Source organism: Thunnus albacares, chromosome 12 (genome assembly GCF_914725855.1).
Source record: "Thunnus albacares chromosome 12, fThuAlb1.1, whole genome shotgun sequence".
NCBI classification, from domain to species: Eukaryota; Metazoa; Chordata; class Actinopteri; order Scombriformes; family Scombridae; genus Thunnus; species Thunnus albacares.
In genome coordinates, this window is record NC_058117.1 from 6222521 (window position 1) to 6241378 (window position 18858).

The window sequence follows — 18858 nt, forward strand, 5'->3', positions numbered from 1 at the left end:
TTTGTGGTGCATATTACATAATTATTAATTGGGTGTATTTTTGGCAACGAGCTTAAGACGAATGCATTTAATTTGCGAACAGTTTATAGTCCAACTCCTACAGATTTTATGTCGCAGGACCCGATGAAGCACGTTGAAATGTTTACGGTTTATGCGCGGCTAGTTGTTGACTCGAATAAGTGCTATTTTATCAATGACTGTTGTATTTATTGAATGTATGACAAATAATATAACAAGTAAGCAACAAGCAAGACGTCCGTACAGAGCACCTACTAATGAAAACCACTGCTAGGTAGTTAGTTAAGCTGTAACTGTGCAGCAAACCTTCCTGCTGTTAACGAGTTAGGTACTGCCCGTATTAGTTATTAGTCGAGACAAACATGGCATCTTCAATGGTAGTTCCAGTCATTGATGTCCAGAAAGACAATTTCAAGGAGCTTTGGCCTGCTATGGTTGTAGCCATGAAAACGTCTTCCTTCATTGCACTTGACACGGTAAGTGCCAGTGTGTGTGTATGACCGTCCGACCAGCGTGCACCTGACTTTAATAAACTCATACCAGGCATTAGCTCAATTTTTCCCTGAGAGACACAAACTGAGTTTAAAAGATAGGTTCACAATGTTTCAAGTGTCTTTTAAAACAACAGTCAGGTGTCCATATGAACACTGAAAGATGTTTTCCTCGCTGTAATCATTCCTCCTGTTCATACTGGCTATTAAAAGATCCCCTTCAAATGTGCTTTCAGTGTAAGTGATGGAGGTCAAAATCCACAGTGTGTCCAATAGGGGTGTGCCCAAATACAAATACATTATTCAGCAAAGTACAAATAGTGGGTTTTTACGAATATTTGTTTCATACAAATATTTTAAAGATTATTTGTTTTTGGGAAGAAAAATAAAGTTAAATACCAGCACGCAGGTTGGTTACATCACTATCTCAGTCTCTCTCCTCTGCTCTGCTATTACGTCTATCAGCAGGTCTCAACAAGGGGAGTCACATCAACCTGCAACATGACGCACATTTCCTAATTTCGACAACCCCCTTGGAGTTGGGGGTGTTCCCTAGAGATAATACTGAGCTACTGACACAGGATGTGCTCCCAAATGACTCTCCATAACCTGTTGTTCCCCTTCTCCTTTCCACAAAGTTAGGTTGTAAAAAATAGGCAATAAATGAAAAGTGCAAAGCAATAATCGCCTTTGAAGTTCTTCCCTACATGTTACACGATGTGCTGTCTCTGTGTTATGGATGTATAAATAGGTAGAGGTCTGTCTGCGATGAGTAAAGTTTTACCTCAGTAGTCAGCGCAGTCGTCAATGATCCAATGACTCCAGTTCAAGACCCAGTGTAGGGATCTCCTTCATAAGGTAGTTTATTCATGAACACTTATTGCAACACTTTAATTTTCTAAAATTAAAAGCATAATAAAAACAAAAACAGGATTTTTAAACCTCCTTCCACTTTTATTCGAATACAAATAATTTTGCTGCCTCAACAAAAACAGATACAAATACAAATACTGGGCTCTGCACATCCCTAGTGTCCACACAGTCATTTGTGCAAAAATGCGTTTAAAGTTGATCTGAAGCTTATATGAGGCTTCAACAGTCTGAGTTAGTCAAATCAAGTGGATATCTGCCACATTTATAGTCTTTTTTTTCCATCAAATTCCCTCTTTGTGCTTCTTCAGACAGTGTTTCTCTGTTGAGCTGTGGTGGAAGTATAGTAACAAAAAGAGGGACTTTGGCACTAAAAACCTAACGTTGAAAGATATCTACTTGATTTGACTCATTTGCACACAGAAGCTTCATATTAGCTTCAGACAAACTTATAAATAGATTTTTGCACAGAAGGAGGACTGTGGATCACCATCACTTCCATTGTAAGTGCATTATGAAGAGATCTTCTAATGGTCAGTATGAACAGGAGGAATGATTGTGGTAAGAAAATCTATTTCAATGATCATATGGGCACCTGACTATTGTTTTAAGACAGACTTGAAAAATTGTGAACACATCCTTTGTATGCGCCAGTAATCTCAGGAGATGCGTCAAAGTCACAGATACTGTTAATAAGTAGTAAGTGGTCCCTGTGTTGTTTCAGGAGCTGAGTGGTCTTGGGAACAGGAAATCATTGCTGGCTGAGTGAGTAAAAACATTAGTGGTCCTCTCTTTCTCTGTACTTCCTCCTAACACACCTGAAATAGTATCAGAAGGTTGTCAGCTTATCAGTGTTTGCATTTTTGTAAGTTTGCCCTGACTCTCACTGTCATGTTTCAGGTCTATAGAGGACAGATTTAAAGCAATATGCCATGCAGCTCGCTCTCGCTCCATCCTCTCTCTGGGAATCGCCTGCTACAAGAAACTGGACAACAAGGTTCAACAAGATGATATCTTCTCCAGCTGCTTAAAATTTGTGGATACTTGTGTCTATATACTTTTGCCACTGCAGACTTCTATAGTAGCACATGTGTTAAGTCTGTGAAGTTTATCTTCTTCTTTTATCTCTTCCTTCTTCCCCAGCCGGCAGACACATACCTGGTCCAGGTGTACAATCTCACCCTGCTGTGTTCAGAGGAGTACATCATAGAGCCCCAGTCAGTCCAGTTCCTGGTGCAGCATGGATTTGATTTCAACAAGCAGTATGCAGATGGAATTCCTTATTACAAGGGCAACAACAAGGTGACAATGCCTACATGCTCTTCTGTGTTGTATGATGCGTTCTGAGCCCTTTTGAGCCTGTTGTGTTCATTTAAGACACTGTCTGTACCTCTGTGTTACACCTTCTGGTGTCCCAAGTAGTAGTTCACTGGTCTTACCACAAAGACTTACCACTTTTTCCCTAGTTCCATAACTACATAGATTACTTTAGATGATTGTGCTATTTTTGTAGTGTGTTTTCTACATGGTTAAATTTGAATATTTGTTTATTCAGTGATTAAATTCTTCACAGTATAGCAGGTCAGTCACTGGAATGATATGTCTGATGCACAAATTTAAAATGATTTATTTTACGCCAGAAAAGACACTGTGGACGGCACTATGTTTACAACCACTGGAATAAATTTGTGCTTATCCATTTAGTTTTTCTTAATTTTAATTATTCTTTTTTTGTTTATTAGTGTGGGATAAATCAGATTCATGAGCATTTACATTTCTGTGCTACATACATGCCAAGATGCACGCATCATGACAGAACTATAGCCATCTAATGTTACTGGGCAAGTAGACAAAACTGAGCACTATAGGAACATTATGTTATATGACCAATATTACAAAACACTGCAGAAGATAACTGACCTTCTTTGGATGTTATTATTTGATTCCTAACTGTCTTCTCTCTCTCTACTTTCTTTGCAAGGGAGGATCAGACAACCACGGTGTCCACATCCGGGCGTTATTCACCGAACTACTGCGTGCCAGGAAACCCCTGGTGCTCCACAACGGCCTCATCGACATTGCCTTCCTTTACCAGGTACTGAGTATTATCTTTGTCTTAAATTCCTTGTCAGTATAATAATAATAAATGTTGATTTGAAAAGTAAAAAATCTGCAGAGTTCTATAATGTGTTGCTTTAAAACTGTAGCAAAGCTTGTGGAGCATCTAGTGTTGTTTGTATCTAGTTATCAAGCAAGTTAATAAGTTACTAACATATCATTATTGAATTTAGCTTTCAGATTTTTTGTCACAGGGATAAAAACAGTGTACACAAAATGTGAAAAGTCCTAATAAAATGATAAATAATTCACTGTGTATTGGCTTTTTCATGACATACAGTACTTATTTTATTACTTTTTTAATGAAATTCATTCTATCTTTTCCACCAGAGTTTTTATGCTCATTTGCCTGAGCGCTTGGCCACCTTCACAGCCGACCTGTCTGAGATGTTTCCTGCTGGCATCTATGATACCAAATATGTCACTGAATTTGAGCTCCGGCTTACTGCCTCCTATCTGGAGTATGCCTATAAGAAATGGTGTGTATTGGTTTATAATACAGTATATATGTCAATCATAATGCACAAGATGTCTGGAGATGAGGAAATAATGGACCAGGTGGGGGTAAAGAGCAGAACACAGTGGCTTTTCCTCTGCTGAGCTCATTCATTTGTATATCAGGACACCTTGGAGTGTGTTATTGTGCTTATATTATGACCACTTACAAAAAGTAAGTGCTGATGTATAGCTTCAGTCAGTCATCATTTCAGTCTCTGTGTCCTTGTTTGCTCTCCTCCTCCTTACAGTAAGCTGGATAACAGTCGCAGTGTGAACTCTGGAGCCATCAGACCTCACGTTCATGTGGAGTTCTGTCAGTATACCGGTCACATGTCCAGCTACGTGGACTACAGGATCTGTCCAGCTGTGGCCTCTGCTGAGGGACAGACTGACATCTGCCAGCGCTTCTCTGTGAGTCTCAACTGGAGGAATGTTTTTGTTTTGCCAAATTCTCAAGCTAAAGTGAAGTTCAACAAATGAAGCACTGGAAATAAAGTTCAAATGCTCTAAGTGAGGATAAAGTACAGTGGACTAGATGGTATATATTTGTGTGTAATTATTTTTATTGACTATCCTGTCTGTTGTTTGTGTGGCAGGCATTTGGCTGGTGTCCTAATGGCACTCAGTGTCCTCTATCCCACGACACTGACCTGATCATCCTCCAGGATGAGAAAGGCAAGCAGGACAAAAGGAAAAAGAGGAAGAGAAACAGAGAGAAGAGAGCTGGAGGAGAGGTATCCGAGGGCTCCTCCATCTTCGACAGTGCCCCTGAAAACAAAATACCACACATGGAAGTGGATCCAGAAGAAACACCAGACAGCCAGCAAGTGACGACTGCTGAGCCGTGTGTAGAAAGCGGGCTTCTAACGCACAGTGAAGGAAACATCCAGCACAGCGAAGGGGAAAACATGAAAACAGACAGCGAGGGGAACGGAGTGTGTGAGTACAACACAGACTCCAGAAATTCTGCTACAACCGCCGCAATAAACGATGACACAAAAACCAACACAAACGACGGTGTAGAAAGCAGAGCGGGAGAGGGAACGATAGAAAAGTGTAGCGACCACTCCGCTAAGACTGAGAAGAAGGCTGAGGCAGGAACGCACCGAGCCGGGTATGACGCTTTCATGACAGGATACATCTTCGCCTACTCATGCACCATCATCGAGAAGGACGGAGCGGAAGCGACTGCAGAAGAGAAGGAGCAGACGTGGCTCCCTACTGCTCTCAATAAGGTCTACCTCAGTGGCAAGGCAACTCCTCTCAACGTGGTTAAAAGCACCTTCTCCAAGTCGTCCAAGGCCCACGTGCAGAAGATGGAGATGGTGTGGGGGAAGAGAATGTAGTGTGCAAAGCAGGGAAATCATAGTTTTTACATGTGCAGGGTCACAATTTATTTTCTAAATACGGCAATGTGGGTCTGTCAGTCAGTCGGGACACCAGGTTTGTCCACACTGAAATATCCAGACAACTAGATGGATTGGAACCATGAAAATTTGTTTTTATTCAGATTTTTTTTTTTCTTAACATTCAAGGTCCTCAGAAGATGAATCCTGCTGACTTTGTTGAACTCGTGACCTTTCCTCTAACTCCACCATGAGGTTGACATTTTTGGTTTTAGTGAAATATCTTGACAACTACAGGATAGGATGCCATGAAATTTAGCACAGGTATCCACAGACTAATCTTTATAGCATACTGTTTTTTGCAGTTAGTATACAAGAAATCAACATATGTTGTTTTATACGAGCAGAAAATGGTGCAATACGTACTCCGCAAAGGCAATCAAACTGTGACCTCAGACTGTGACCAAACCTAACAAAATGAAAACAAAACACTGAAGTAATTTTAGTTTTCTGTTCTTGGAGCTGTTTCAACGTCATCCACTATTACTTTTAATTTTGTCCAGCTGTGAGTAGCTCATCCATTTCCTTTGTGCATTGCATTGTGGGAGAACAGTGTCCATCAACAGTACACTCAAAATAAGGGCATTGAAGTCTGGAAACCAGCTGTTTTAAGTTTACTTAATTTGATCACTTTTCCAGTGTGAACGCACTGCATACTCAAAAGCTGCATAGAGTTAGTGTGCAGTCTGGATTTGGGACTCAGCTTCAGTCTTGTCTCTGGTGCACACCGACTGTTACACCTTCGAAGAGTAACCACCATGGCTTCTTTCTTTTTTGGTGATTTATGTCGACTTTTTAAGGATATGGTGAAATATTCTGGAGTGACGGTCACTTATTTTTCATGCCAAAAAGTACAGTCTGACAATCTAAAGAGATAATATCACATTTTCTTCATTCATGTTGGTCTGTTATTGCTCCCACTTTGTTCCTTATTTAGCAGTCTTCTGTGGATTTACTTAACAAATTGTAAATACTCTTAATAATAGAGAAAATAATTGATAATGAAAACAGCCACAGTAACATTATGATTGATATGCTGATTTATCCAGCATGCCCCATTTTGTTTTTAATGACTTGTTTCTGAAGTAATATGGAAAATAAACTAATGCTCTTTAACAATGCTTTTGTCTTATTTCACCCTCTGGGTGTATCTGAAAGGATGATGCAGACCAAACTGTCTAGAACTATAATTACTTCAACAATAAATGAATAAGAACGTACACACAGTGTGAATTGACAGTTGGCAGTACTGTAATTACTGCAGATAATACAGCAGAATCTGTGTGTGTGTGTGTCCAGGCTGTGAAGAAGTGCATAAAGTTTTTAACTAAGGGTTATAGCACCGGCCCCACCACAATCCTCTGAAATATGCAGAGGAAAAAGAGAATATTTCATTTTCTATATCTGTTGTGGGAAGTTAATCTTAGTTAAAATGTTATAATTGAATTCCTGAAAATTTAACAAACAGAGATTAGGCTAGACTGATGAAAAATGGGGCAGATCTGAGCCTGAGTATTCCTGTAATTCCGCATTCAGAGAAAGGATAAACCTTGTGGTCTTTAGTAACATTACCTTTCCTCTGGCGCCACCCTCGGGGCAAACTGCACACTTTTTGTTAAATGGTATTTTAGAATAGTTGTGTTTTTATCTCCAATTTTTTATCTACCCAACATTTTTCCTTGTGTATTCTGACCATTACATCCTGTTTTATGAAGTTAATCCAACATCACTGAGAGTAAAGGATCTCACAGAACATAGTATCATTTTAGATGTCAGATATTTTTTATTGAATTCAACACCAAAACAGTAAAGTTGAGGAAGCAGAGTGCTGAAGGTGGTTCAGTGTGTTCAGTGGACTGATGTGGTGCTGGAGCTTCCTCACATGAAATAGGTTGTGTGATACTGGATTTGTGTAGTTTGGTCCACTCTCAGAGAACCCAGGTGTTAAGAGTAGGATAAGAGTAGGAAGGGACAAACATCAGTGGAGGCTGGTCCATAGAGGCAGAGGAGGTTGCTCCTCTATTTTTTGAGAGGCAAGAGGGAGATCAAAATATAAAAAAGAATATTTGGTTGAAATAAACCATTGCAAATCTCAGTATTATTTATAAAATATTTTTTCTCTTCTTTGGAAAAAATCCATTATTGAAATTCTGTTTAAAATGTTTCAACAGCAACACCTACAGGGCAGGAGGAGAAACAGCAGTGTGTGTGAAGTGATGGTGGGGGGCAGTGGGAGGGAGTGGGGGACAGAGGAGGAGGGTGCTTGCTGTCCTCCGCAGGGCGGGATCTCCTACATTGATTTAATGCACTTCATGCTCTTGATGCTCCGAGGGAGGACGTCCTCCCTAACCAATCAACAACCAGAATGCAATATTGACATCTTATTGGTCCAATGATGGTTTCCAGATTTCATCTTTAATTCTCTCCACTGTAAGGCAGAGTAGCAGCAGTAGATAGCTCCTTGCGTTAGCCAATGCAACAGTTAGCTTGTTGTAGCAGCCTAAAGGACTCTTTATACATCCATGGAAGGACTGTTAAGGACTGTTGTTAAGCTAACGGTGAGAATGGATTTGGATTGTGCGCCGCAGCAGCAGCAGGACGCAGCTGGGGAGGCTGGAAAGAGAACCAACCGGAGAAACAACCAGGAGAGTTAGCTTGTTTGTCATTGTTGCTAATGATATCAGACTGGTTAAGCAGCAGCAATAAATTTCTGTTAACTAACAAACAAGATGACCAACAGCTACAAATGGACGTTATGACATGAATACTTCATCTCCATGAAAGAAAGAAGACGTCAGATAACGTGAGTCAGTTACAGCTTCTCTCTCTCTGTCTCTTTGGTTGCTAATTTAATCTCTGTGTGGCTGTTGTGTGAATTTATCTCCTTAACAAGAATGCAGCAGAGTTCATATAATGTGCTGTTGGTAGTTTGCTTGTTGAACTTACAGTGAGCCGTCTAATTTGTATATCAGGACACCTTGGAGTGTGTTATTGTGCTTATATTATGGCCACTCACCAAAAGTAAAAAAAAAAAAAAAAGAGGCTGTGCTGATGTATAGCTTCAGTCAGTCATAATTTCAGTCTCTGTGTCCTTGTTTGCTCTCCTCCTCCTTACAGCACGCTGGATAACAGTCGCAGTGTGAACTCTGGAGCCATCAGACCTCACGTTCATGTGGAGTTCTGTCAGTATACCGGTCACATGTCCAGCTATGTGGACTACAGGGTCTGTCCAGCTGTGGCCTCTGCTGAGGGACAGACTGACATCTGCCAGCGCTTCTCTGTGAGTCTCAACTGGAGTTTTTAAAGGAAACTTTGCCAAAATCTCCAATGATGGTTTCCAGATTTCATCTTCAATTCTCTCCACTGTAAGGCAGAGTAGCAGCAGTAGATAGCTCCTTGCGTTAGCTAATGCAACAGTTAGCTTGTTGTAGCAGCCTAAAGGACTCTTTATACATCCATGGAAGGACTCACTCTGGACTCACTCATTCATTTAGAATTGATCCAGTTTTTAATTGAGTGGTTGTTGAGTCACCTGTTGATGTTGTGTGATTAGTGAATGAGTGTGCAGGAGGTCTGGCTGCTGGCTTGTGACAACTTCTTCAGTGTTTTTTTTTTTAAAGCTGAGTCATATATTGAGCAATAAGCTTAAAATAACTAGAATAACAAGTGTTAACATGTTAGCTTTGTAGACTATAATTTGTATGAGTGTATAAATCATGTATTTGATACATGCATTAATACTTTCTGATGTGAACCTACACTTTTAGATCTGTGAATGTTTTTAGTGTTCAGTCTTTCTAGTATTCAGCACTGATCTGTAAATCATGTGATATGTTGTCTGTTTTTGATGTCACAATAGAACAACACTATAAATTTGAATTTCACTTTGGTGGTAAAATGACACGTCTTTGTTTAGAAACAATATGTATAAATGTATTTAAAGAAGCAGCCTTTTCACCACTCAGAGGTTTTTGTTTTTTAAAGCAAATTGTTTTATTGGCATATAAAATTGCCCCCCACCCCTCCAATTTCATCAGATGGGGACAGTGATATAGTTTGATGCGGTTTGTTGTAAGATTCCATGTTGGTTTTCCTCCTGTCCTCCCCAGTTTTTTGAGTCACCAGCCGCTACTGATAAACATGGTTAGTAAGGCAAACTTTAATAATTAAATCAGTTATATTACATGGATAAACAGGTGTGTTTTTGAGTCAGAAGCTGAGACTCACCTCATAGTCCACAGTGAACAGCAGCAGCTCAGGTGATAAAATAAGATGAGAGCAGAGAATGATATATGATGGTTAGAAAAGTCTTTGAACTATTAAATAAGTGTGATAAACAGCTGTAGCACACAGTATGTAGTTAGTTTAGACAATAAAAAACAGACTTTCTCTGTCTTCATATTAGTAGTCTACAGTATTTGAGGTTTCTTTCTTTCTAAGTCAAAAGCTTGTGCTCACCTGTTCTCAGCTGAGTGGCAGCAGCTCAGGTGTTAAGAGTAGGATAAGAGTAGAGAGAGATAACAATGGTTAGTAAGGCAAACTTTAATGATTAAATCAGTAATATTATATGGATAAACAGGTGTGTTTTTGAGTCAGAAGCTGAAACTCACCTTATAGTCCACAGTGAACAGCAGCAGCTCAGGTGTCAGAATAAGATGAGAGTAGAGAATGATAAATAATGGTTAGAAAAGTCTTTGAACAATTAAATAAGTGTTATTGTACTGATAAACAGCTGTAGCACACAGTATGTAGTTAGTACTTTCTCTGTCTTCATATTAGTAGTCTACAGTATTTTAGGTCACTTTCTTTCTAAGTCAAAGGCTTGTGCTCACCTGTTCTCAGCTGAGTGGCAGCAGCTCAGGTGTAAAGAGTAGGACAAGAGTAGAGAAGGATAAAAATAATTAGTAAAGCAAACTTTAATGATTAAATCAGTTATATTATATGGATAAACAGGTGTGTTTCTGAGTCAGAAGCTCAGACTCACCTTTTCATCCACAGTGAACAGCAGCAGCTCAGGTGGTCGTGTGAAATAAGAGCAGAGAACAATAAATAATGGTTAGTAAAACAGACAAATAATCCTTTTGATTTCTAAATAAGTGGCATTATATGTATAAATAGATGAAACATAGTATGTAGCAAACATACATTCTCTGTCTTTATATCACAGCCTGTTCTAAGTCACTTTTTAAAAGTTTCTACTCACCTTTTTGTCCACAGTGAACAGCAGCAGCTCAGGTGATCGAGTGAAAAAAGGTAAGACAAATCATTATTAGTAAGACAAGTCATCTTTGAATTATTGAGTAAGTTAATATTAAAACCTGTTCACTTTCTCTATTAGTCAGAAACTTGTACTCACCTTACACTGTGAAGGGCTAATGGAGAACAATAAATTATAATTAGTAAGACTGACAAATAATCTTTGAATTGTTAAAAAGTGATCAAATATGAAACATAACAAATAACCATTTAAACAGGAATAGCATAGTATGTATCTAGTTAAAACAGTCACATAGATTACTTTTCAGGCCTACTCTAGATCACTTTCCTTCCAATCAGAAGCTCAGACTCACCTTCTCATCCACAGTGAACAGCAGCAGCTCAGGTGGTTGAGTGAAATAAGAGTAGAGAACAATAAATAATGGTTAGTGAGACTGACAGTTAATCTTTGAATTATTAGATAAGTTGCTTTCTTTACAAGTCGGATTCTTGTACTTACCTTTTTTAGTCTATATTAAGTGAATGTACATTCACTTGATTGGAGTTTTTTGCTGTTAAATGAAGGGTTTCTCATAAACCTCATAAACTACAGACTGCTCCTGTAGACAGGTCAGCGTGATGCATTAGTGGGCCTCGCTGATTTTTGTTTACTGTTGAAGGAAGATGTTTGTTTTCTACTTGTTGTTGCAGCTTTTTCCTCAATGTTCTCCTCTCTCTCCCTGTTCAGTACAGCCCTGTTCACTGCTCACTCTAGTGTCAACCTGGGGATGACCGCAGACAGCTGTGTGCTACGTTTCCAGCTGCTGCAAGTACCATTGATGAGCTTCACCGGGAGGGCATGACATGTGGAAGGTTCACGCCAGCCGCACCCAGTTCCACCCTCAACTGTGTGGACCCCAGACCAACCAGTAAGAGTCACTTGTGCTGTGACCTGGACTGATAAACGGACAAGCAGAAGGTGTTTAACCTGCCAGCCGCAAAGGTTACCTTCATTAGCCCTTCCAGATGCGAAGGCTACATGCATGGGGGTCGACAGCCCTGCAAGACGCAAGAGCTTTCTTTCTCTTCACCAGCCTCGCCAGACGCAAAGGTCTTCAGGATGAAAGAAAGGTCGATCCAGCCACCATGCCAAGATGTGAAGGTATCCCAAGAACAATCCCGGTGCAAGACACTACCTGGGATGTTGACAGCCCTGCCAGACGCAAGGGCTAGCCCAAAGGATTCAAAGAGGCCAATCTAAAGACCTTGCAAACATTAAAAGATAGTAGAGATAGGCTCCAGTGCAAGACGCTACTTGGGATGTCGGCAACCCTGCCAGACGCAGAGGTTACCTTACTCTTCATTAGCCCTGCCAGACGCGAAGGCTACAAGCATGGGAGTCGACAGCCCTGCAAGACGCAAGAGCTTTCTTTCTCTTCACCAGCCTCGCCAGACGCAAAGGTCTTCAGGATGAAAGAAAGGTCGATCCTGCCACCATGCCAAGATGTGAAGGTATCCCAAGAACAATCCCGGTGCAAGACACTACCTGGGATGTTGACAGCCCTGCCAGACGCAAGGGCCAGCCCAAAGGATTCAAAGAGGCCAATCTAAAGACCTTGCAAACATTAAAAGATAGTAGAGATATGCTCCAGTGCAAGACGCTACTTGGGATGTCGGCAACCCTGCCAGACGCAGAGGTTACCTTACTCTTCATTAGCCCTGCCAGACGCAAAGGCTACAAGCATGGGAGTCGACAGCCCTGCAAGACGCAAGAGCTTTCTTTCTCTTCACCAGCCTCGCCAGACGCAAAGGTCTTCAGGATGAAAGAAAGGTCGATCCTGCCACCATGCCAAGATGTGAAGGTATCCCAAGAGCAATCCCGGTGCAAGACGCTACCTGGGATGTTGATAGCCCTGCCAGACACAAGGGCTAGCCCAAAGGATTCAAAGAGGCCAATCTAAAGACCTTGCAAACATTAAAAGATAGTAGAGATAGGCTCCAGTGCAAGACGCTACTTGGGATGTCGGCAACCCTGCCAGACGCAGAGGTTACCTTACTCTTCATTAGCCCTGCCAGACGCGAAGGCTACAAGCATGGGAGTCGACAGCCCTGCAAGACGCAAGAGCTTTCTTTCTCTTCACCAGCCTCGCCAGACGCAAAGGTCTTCAGGATGAAAGAAAGGTCGATCCTGCCACCATGCCAAGATGTGAAGGTATCCCAAGAGCAATCCCGGTGCAAGACGCTACCTGGGATGTTGATAGCCCTGCCAGACACAAGGGCTAGCCCAAAGGATTCAAAGAGGCCAATCTAAAGACCTTGCAAACATTAAAAGATAGTAGAGATAGGCTCCAGTGCAAGACGCTACTTGGGATGTCGGCAACCCTGCCAGACGCAGAGGTTACCTTACTCTTCATTAGCCCTGCCAGACGCAAAGGCTACAAGCATGGGAGTCGACAGCCCTGCAAGACGCAAGAGCTTTCTTTTCTCTTCACAGCCTCGCCAGACGCAAAGGTCTTCAGGATGAAAGAAAGGTCGATCCTGCCACCATGCCAAGATGTGAAGGTATCCCAAGAGCAATCCCGGTGCAAGACGCTACCTGGGATGTTGATAGCCCTGCCAGATGCAAGGGCCAGTCCTACAGGTTCAAAGAAGCCAATCTAAAGACCTTGTAAACATTAAAAAATAGTGGAGATAGGCCCCAGTGCAAGACGCTACTTGGGGTGTCGGTAACCCTGCCAGACGCAAAGGATAGCTTGGGAATCACTGCTCCTGCCAGACGCAAAAGCCAGTGGTCAGTGGCAAAAAGGGTCACTGCAGTCATCCTGCCAGATGTTTTGGTGTGACGCCTGAGGTGCGGTAGTGAGGAAGGGTGAATGTTTCCGGGAGGATTGTTGGCCCTTTAGTGCGTTGAGGAGTTAATCCTCGTCGCTCTCATCAGACCACCTCAGCCTTTTCGCAGGGGCTTCCTCCTCGTCACTCTCCTCCCTGCTCCTTCTTCTGGAGGAGCCAAGGCCAGAAGTTGAGGGGGCTTCTTCCGAACAGCTTGCACAACTGCAGATGTCATCGTCCTCATCAGACTCCTGTAAGAAGAGTGGTCCAATGTTCTCCACATAGCCAAGACCAAACACCTCCAGTTCAGGGATCTCAATGCCGTCCTCTTCATCCAAACCCACAACGTCGATTTCAGGCTCCTCTTCCTCATCAGGTCTCTCTTGCTGGTGCCAGGCAACTGGCGGCTCAGGGGCAGCAGGAGGAGCAGCAGGCGGAGGGGGATGAGGGAAAGGGTGCAGAAAACGGTAAGGGAAAGGAAGAGGAAAGGGGTGAGGGAAGGCATGAGGGAAAATGTGCAGAAAAGGGTGAGGAAAAGCGTGAGGAGCAAGCTGAGGAGCAGGCTGAGGAAAAGGGTGAATAAAATCACCCCCAGCAAAAGGGTAAAGGAAGGGGTGAGGAGCAGGCTGAGGAGCAGGGTGAGGAAAAGGGTGAATAAAATCACCCCCAGCAAAAGGGTAAAGGAAAGGGTGAGGAGCAAGCTGAGGAGCAGGGTGAGGAGCAGGCTGAGGAGCAGGGTGAATAAAATCACCCCTAGCAAAAGGGTAAAGGAAAGGGTGAGGAGCAGGCTGAGGAGCAGGCTGGGGAGCAGGGTGAATAAAATCACCCCTAGCAAAAGGGTCAAGGAAAGGGTGAGGAAAAGGGTGAGGAGCAGGTTGAGGAGCAGGGAAAAGAAAAGGGTGAATAAAATCACCCCTAGCAAAAGGGTGAAGGAAAGGGTGAGGAGCAGGCTGAGGAGCAGGCTGAGGAGCAGGGTGAATAAAATCACCCCCAGCGAAAGGGTCAGCAAAAGGAACAGCAGGATGAACAGCAAGGGGAGCAAGAATGGGAAAAGCAGGAGCCCATTGTTGCAAGTCCATCCCAAAGCGTGGTGGTGGGAACTGCTGAAGTGGGGGAGAGGGAGGTCCAGCATTCCCATCTTCATCACGACCATCGTCCCTGTCGCCGCCTCCATCGTCTGGACCCGGCTGGACCTCATCCTCAGCTGCCTGAAGCCCGTCCTCTTCATACAAACCAACGACATCTATCTCTTCTTCCTCTTCCTGGTCCCTGGAGGGGAGAGGAGGATTGTCGATGACCCTGTCCTCTTCTGAAGGCCTCTCAGCATCAGGGTGTTCGGCGCTGTTGTTCGAAGGCCAAAACAAACCACCTGAGGAGGGAAATAGAATAAAAATTACAGTTATTATTTTATATATCATATAATATTTTATATTTAAGAGGTTTTCTTTGTTGTGGCATATCTGACTGTCCGTAGCTAAATAAAGGTTTACATGATTCCAGTAATTATGATTACAATAATGAGGGACTGTCGGTGCACAACAGAGGAGAAAGCTCTTTATTTTATTCTGGTCCAAAGATTGTAACACTGGTTAAATTAGCTAAGCTGACCAGTCAAAAATAAAGAATACATACAATGAAAAAAAATACAATGAAATAATATAATATGTGTAACACTGCTGGGCTTCCAAAAAGATTATCATTGTAAAGTGCATATAATCATCTTTTTTTTATAACTGTTGAAAAGGAGGTCACTACTGGAGATTGCACAGAAATGCGTGCGTCATTACGCACACCTAACCGTGTGTGTCTTGATTAAATGTTCAACTAACAACATGCCTTCTTCAAAATAACCACACTACCATCTGTGCTTTTGTGGGCACCAAACTAGTTGTCTAACACTGGTTACTATCGCAATGTAAGAGCTGCAAATCACGAGACGTGAAGGAGACGGTGGCATCCTGGACGCAGGACGCACACAGTCCGTGAATAATAAACCACTCTCCTCTCTTCAAAACGAAAATACTGAATCACATTTTAATACATGATGAAAATTCTGAAAATGTCAACATGTCACGTACAAACTGTGAGAGTGATGACTGAACAAAAAAGCTCCGGCTGGAGGTGCAACAACTGTCACTCACTTAGTTCACTTTATCTCCTTCACTCAAGCTCACAACAATATTTGAATGTATATTAATATAATATATCACAGAATTATAGTTCACATATGTTATTAACTGAGCTTAAAGGAAGCTATTTTATGTGAACAACACGCATAAAAGCAGGGCCTGGTTTGTTCACACCTGCGCGTTCTGACGTCCTGGCGTCAGCTCCTAAAGGTTCCATCGTCTCCATGGTGCGCAAAGAACACATTTTTTAGTTATTATACGAAAAATGGCCCAGTCGCCATCTTTTTCCCCAAATCGTCGACGACAAATTTGCATAATTTGATGCCCTCAAACCAAAATAACAGTGTTTTCAAATCACTACACCTTTATTAATACATTCCACACCTTTCCCGGGAAAATCCGTACATTCTTACCATCTAATATTCATTTTACACCGAGAAAACGTCGAGTGTTTGTCTGTTTCAATCAAATCTGTGTTTTTCAAACAGGTGGACAAATTGTCCATCTCTAAATTCAAGATCTTACATGAATAAAGTCCTAATTTTGTACTGAAACACGTTTTTAAGGATGTCAGGGAGAATAATTAACACATTAGACATCATATTAAAAGATGTCTTACCTGCATAGTGGTTGAACCAGCGTCTGACTCTGGCCAGCAGGTGCTCCTCCACAGGGGGTCCTCCAGAAGCCATTTCTCCAGCAGCAGGTCCCTTTTCCAGTAAAGTTGTCCTCTTGGTTTTTTCCTTGTTCAGGTATCCAACAGCTCGTTTTCCAACAGAAGTTTTCCAACAGAAGTTTTCCAAGTGATCAGTTGTCCAGGAGTTTAGCTTCCAGCAGAAAGGTCAACTCGTGTCCAGTCCAAGTTCAAATGGGAAGTTGCAAAGTTCTGCAGCTCCTTTTATCACCTCGGTTCACGTCACCGTTCTGTTTCCATGACTTTGGCTACTGACGCACGCACATGCACGCGTGTGCATGATTTACAATAAATTGATGATATCAATTGTTCAATTGTATCAATTATTATTGTGATTTCTGTGTGATTAGTAATGTGTAGATCTTTCATTGCCTCTGTAGACAGAAACTCTTATGCAACTCACAGTGCAGTACGTGAATGCGCCCATATACGTAATGATGAACACACATTTGTTTATTAATTGATATGAATGATGAATTATTGAATGATACATCATGCAAATTGCAGAGGCAAACGCTCTCCGTACTGTCAATAGCTGTATTATGTTTAGCCTACTATGTTTACTTTTCCATTTTTCCAGATCTGTTTATTGTGTTTTTGGCGGAGGCGCACACTCCTGACCTCTCAGATTTGCAACTTTATAGACATGATCGATTCTTACCAAGAGCCTGCTGTCAACCACAATTGTTTTGTAGACGATAAAGTCACCTTTCAGTAAATCTACCACATATTCCTGCAGCTGACGGTGCTGTCGCCACTGCGTAATTTTACGCACGGTTGACACAGTGGGTATACTAAATTTATTAGGAATCTTCCGACACACATAATGGTAAAAAAGGATTATTCACGCATCTTCCAGCAATATGCAGCTGAACCAGGTGCTTCTCAGGTCAGGAACAGTACATTTCAGACGAGGAAAGACTGGAGCACAATGACTGATTTGCAGCCTTTAATAGTGCAAACATAACGTTTCAAAAAGACACTTCTCATGAAGACACAGTAACTAGTGTGGAAACGTTGGTCTGTTTGCAATATTAAAGGCTGCAAATCAATCAGTGTGCTCATCTTTTCCCATCTGACACCTAATTGTAAATGAACCTTTTGTGATTTTGTGTGAGCTGTACAAATGGATAATAAATCCTGCCTATCAGCAGGATCTCTACAAGTTCTCAGTTAATGTCAGATTTTGTTTCTCATTGAATATTAGAAGAGTCATTATTGCGCACTTGTACCCTCATGACTAATTGAATGCAACATTTTTAATCAACTATTTTTTAAAAAAAACAACAAATAATTTAGTTAACATGAATAAGGAAGCACATATTTTTAGATGTAGCCCTTTTCTAAAATAGGCTAACTTTGTGCACATCTTGTACACACTGACAAGGGTTTCACTGTCTTCTGAAAGATAAATTCCTAATCTTCCCCTGAGTGCATGTTTGGGAGAAGAACAAGAGTTTTCTCTCTCCTGTCAATTAATTAAACTGTTTATTAATCATTAAAGTGAGAGGAGCTGATGTTACAGGAGTGCCAAGTTTTGTTGGTCCCTCCAAATGCTACCCAAAACTCACCCAAACCAACTCTTTAATATGCTCCAGTGTTATTTGTCTACAGGCTGTGTAAAATGGATTACTGATCTTTTGCCTCATCATTTATCTGAACCTTGAGATATCTCAAGGCCAAATGTTCCAAATACTAATCAGATAATGAAAGAGTATGCTGGACATGGGGCTAATGTGAAAAGAACAAGATGGTGATACATCACTAAGAAAAAGTTCAACAAAGCAGAAAGACTTTTAGGTTATTTTTCATCTTCTTTTAGATCAATTTGTCTCTTCTGCTGTCAGGAAAATTTACATTTTCAAAACTTAGTATTAAATTTAAAAGAATGACTATTAAATGAATAACCGACATGATGATGACATGTACCATTTCAAGTACAGGGAAACAACACTATAGTCTTTATCAGTATTAGGCTATCACTGATTAATTGTTGAAGTTATTTTTATAGAACAAAAATATGGATAAAACATAATAGATTGCTAAAAGCGAAATTTAACTGAAAGACCACATTTGCTTATTTGATCAAAGTACTACTATTACTAATATCAAGAACTGTCACAACCAAGAAAAGTTACCTTTCTGTGTCATAAGAGGCCTGAGTTTTATGGTGTATATAAAATAATCTACTTTGAATAATAATCTGTCTGATATGGTTTCAATTATAATTCCCTCATTATAATCCTCAAAATATTATCTACTCCTCATCCCTCATTAAATATTCCAGAGTCTATGAATATGCAAATATATTTCATTTCAAAAGTTAAACTACTACATATCTCCTGCTTTCCACATCACACTTGTATAAATTGAATATCGGACCTTGATTGGCTCCAAACTAGTTGTGATGTCTCAAATCATGCTTGTAGGTCCAACAATTAAAATCACATTTTCAATGCGCACAGACAAACTATCCACTTTCAGCAGATGAATGTGAAAACAACCTTCTAGTGTCAAACTCTGCACATACATCATTCTGCACAATGAAGCTCTAACATCAAACTTTAGGAACAAGAAGACAAACAGGTTTTTAAGTGGAGGAGGCAACA

General features: G+C 41.2%; 2 protein-coding genes and 2 long non-coding RNA genes across 6 annotated transcripts; 2 read left to right on the plus strand and 2 right to left on the minus strand.

Moving 5' to 3' along the window:
- Positions 1-101: 101 nt before the first annotated feature.
- On the plus strand, positions 102-6520 carry toe1 (target of EGR1, exonuclease). The gene is made up of 8 exons (XM_044367306.1): positions 102-494; positions 2104-2144; positions 2280-2376; positions 2523-2681; positions 3361-3474; positions 3828-3976; positions 4244-4406; positions 4592-6520. Exons 1-8 carry the CDS (start codon positions 381-383, stop codon positions 5339-5341), a joined length of 1587 nt encoding a protein of 528 aa, XP_044223241.1. The 5' UTR covers positions 102-380; the 3' UTR covers positions 5342-6520.
- A 1652-nt stretch (positions 6521-8172) lies between these two features.
- LOC122993887 lies at positions 8173-10440 on the plus strand. The gene is made up of 3 exons (XR_006406451.1): positions 8173-8204; positions 8519-8681; positions 10400-10440. It is a non-coding gene; the product is annotated as an uncharacterized LOC122993887 (long non-coding RNA).
- On the minus strand, positions 9358-13073 carry LOC122993886. 3 transcript variants are annotated; one of them, XR_006406448.1, is made up of 3 exons: positions 10972-11061; positions 9629-10773; positions 9358-9532 (listed from the first exon to the last, which is right to left on the minus strand). It is a non-coding gene; the product is annotated as an uncharacterized LOC122993886 (long non-coding RNA). The 3 variants fall into 3 exon arrangements; XR_006406450.1 differs by lacking the exon at positions 9358-9532 and having other exon boundaries at positions 9539-10243; positions 10386-10773; XR_006406449.1 differs by lacking the exon at positions 9358-9532 and having other exon boundaries at positions 9539-10773; positions 10972-13073.
- A 23-nt stretch (positions 13074-13096) lies between these two features.
- LOC122993884 (zyxin-like) lies at positions 13097-18302 on the minus strand. Its single transcript, XM_044368327.1, has 2 exons — positions 16175-18302; positions 13097-14795 (listed from the first exon to the last, which is right to left on the minus strand). Exons 1-2 carry the CDS (start codon positions 16245-16247, stop codon positions 13513-13515), a joined length of 1356 nt encoding a protein of 451 aa, XP_044224262.1. The 5' UTR covers positions 16248-18302; the 3' UTR covers positions 13097-13512.
- Positions 18303-18858: the final 556 nt, after the last annotated feature.

Coding starts and splice junctions, on each gene's coding strand:
- toe1 (XM_044367306.1), top strand. CDS start 381: ATGGCATCTTCAATGGTAGTTCCAGTCATTGATGTCCAGAAAGACAAT. Junction 495..2,103: donor CCTTCATTGCACTTGACACG/GTAAGTGCCAGT, acceptor GTGTTGTTTCAG/GAGCTGAGTGGTCTTGGGAA. Junction 2,377..2,522: donor ACAAGAAACTGGACAACAAG/GTTCAACAAGAT, acceptor CTTCTTCCCCAG/CCGGCAGACACATACCTGGT.
- LOC122993884 (XM_044368327.1), bottom strand. CDS start 16,247: ATGGCTTCTGGAGGACCCCCTGTGGAGGAGCACCTGCTGGCCAGAGTC. Junction 14,796..16,174: donor CTGGTTCAACCACTATGCAG/GTAAGACATCTT, acceptor TTCCCTCCTCAG/GTGGTTTGTTTTGGCCTTCG.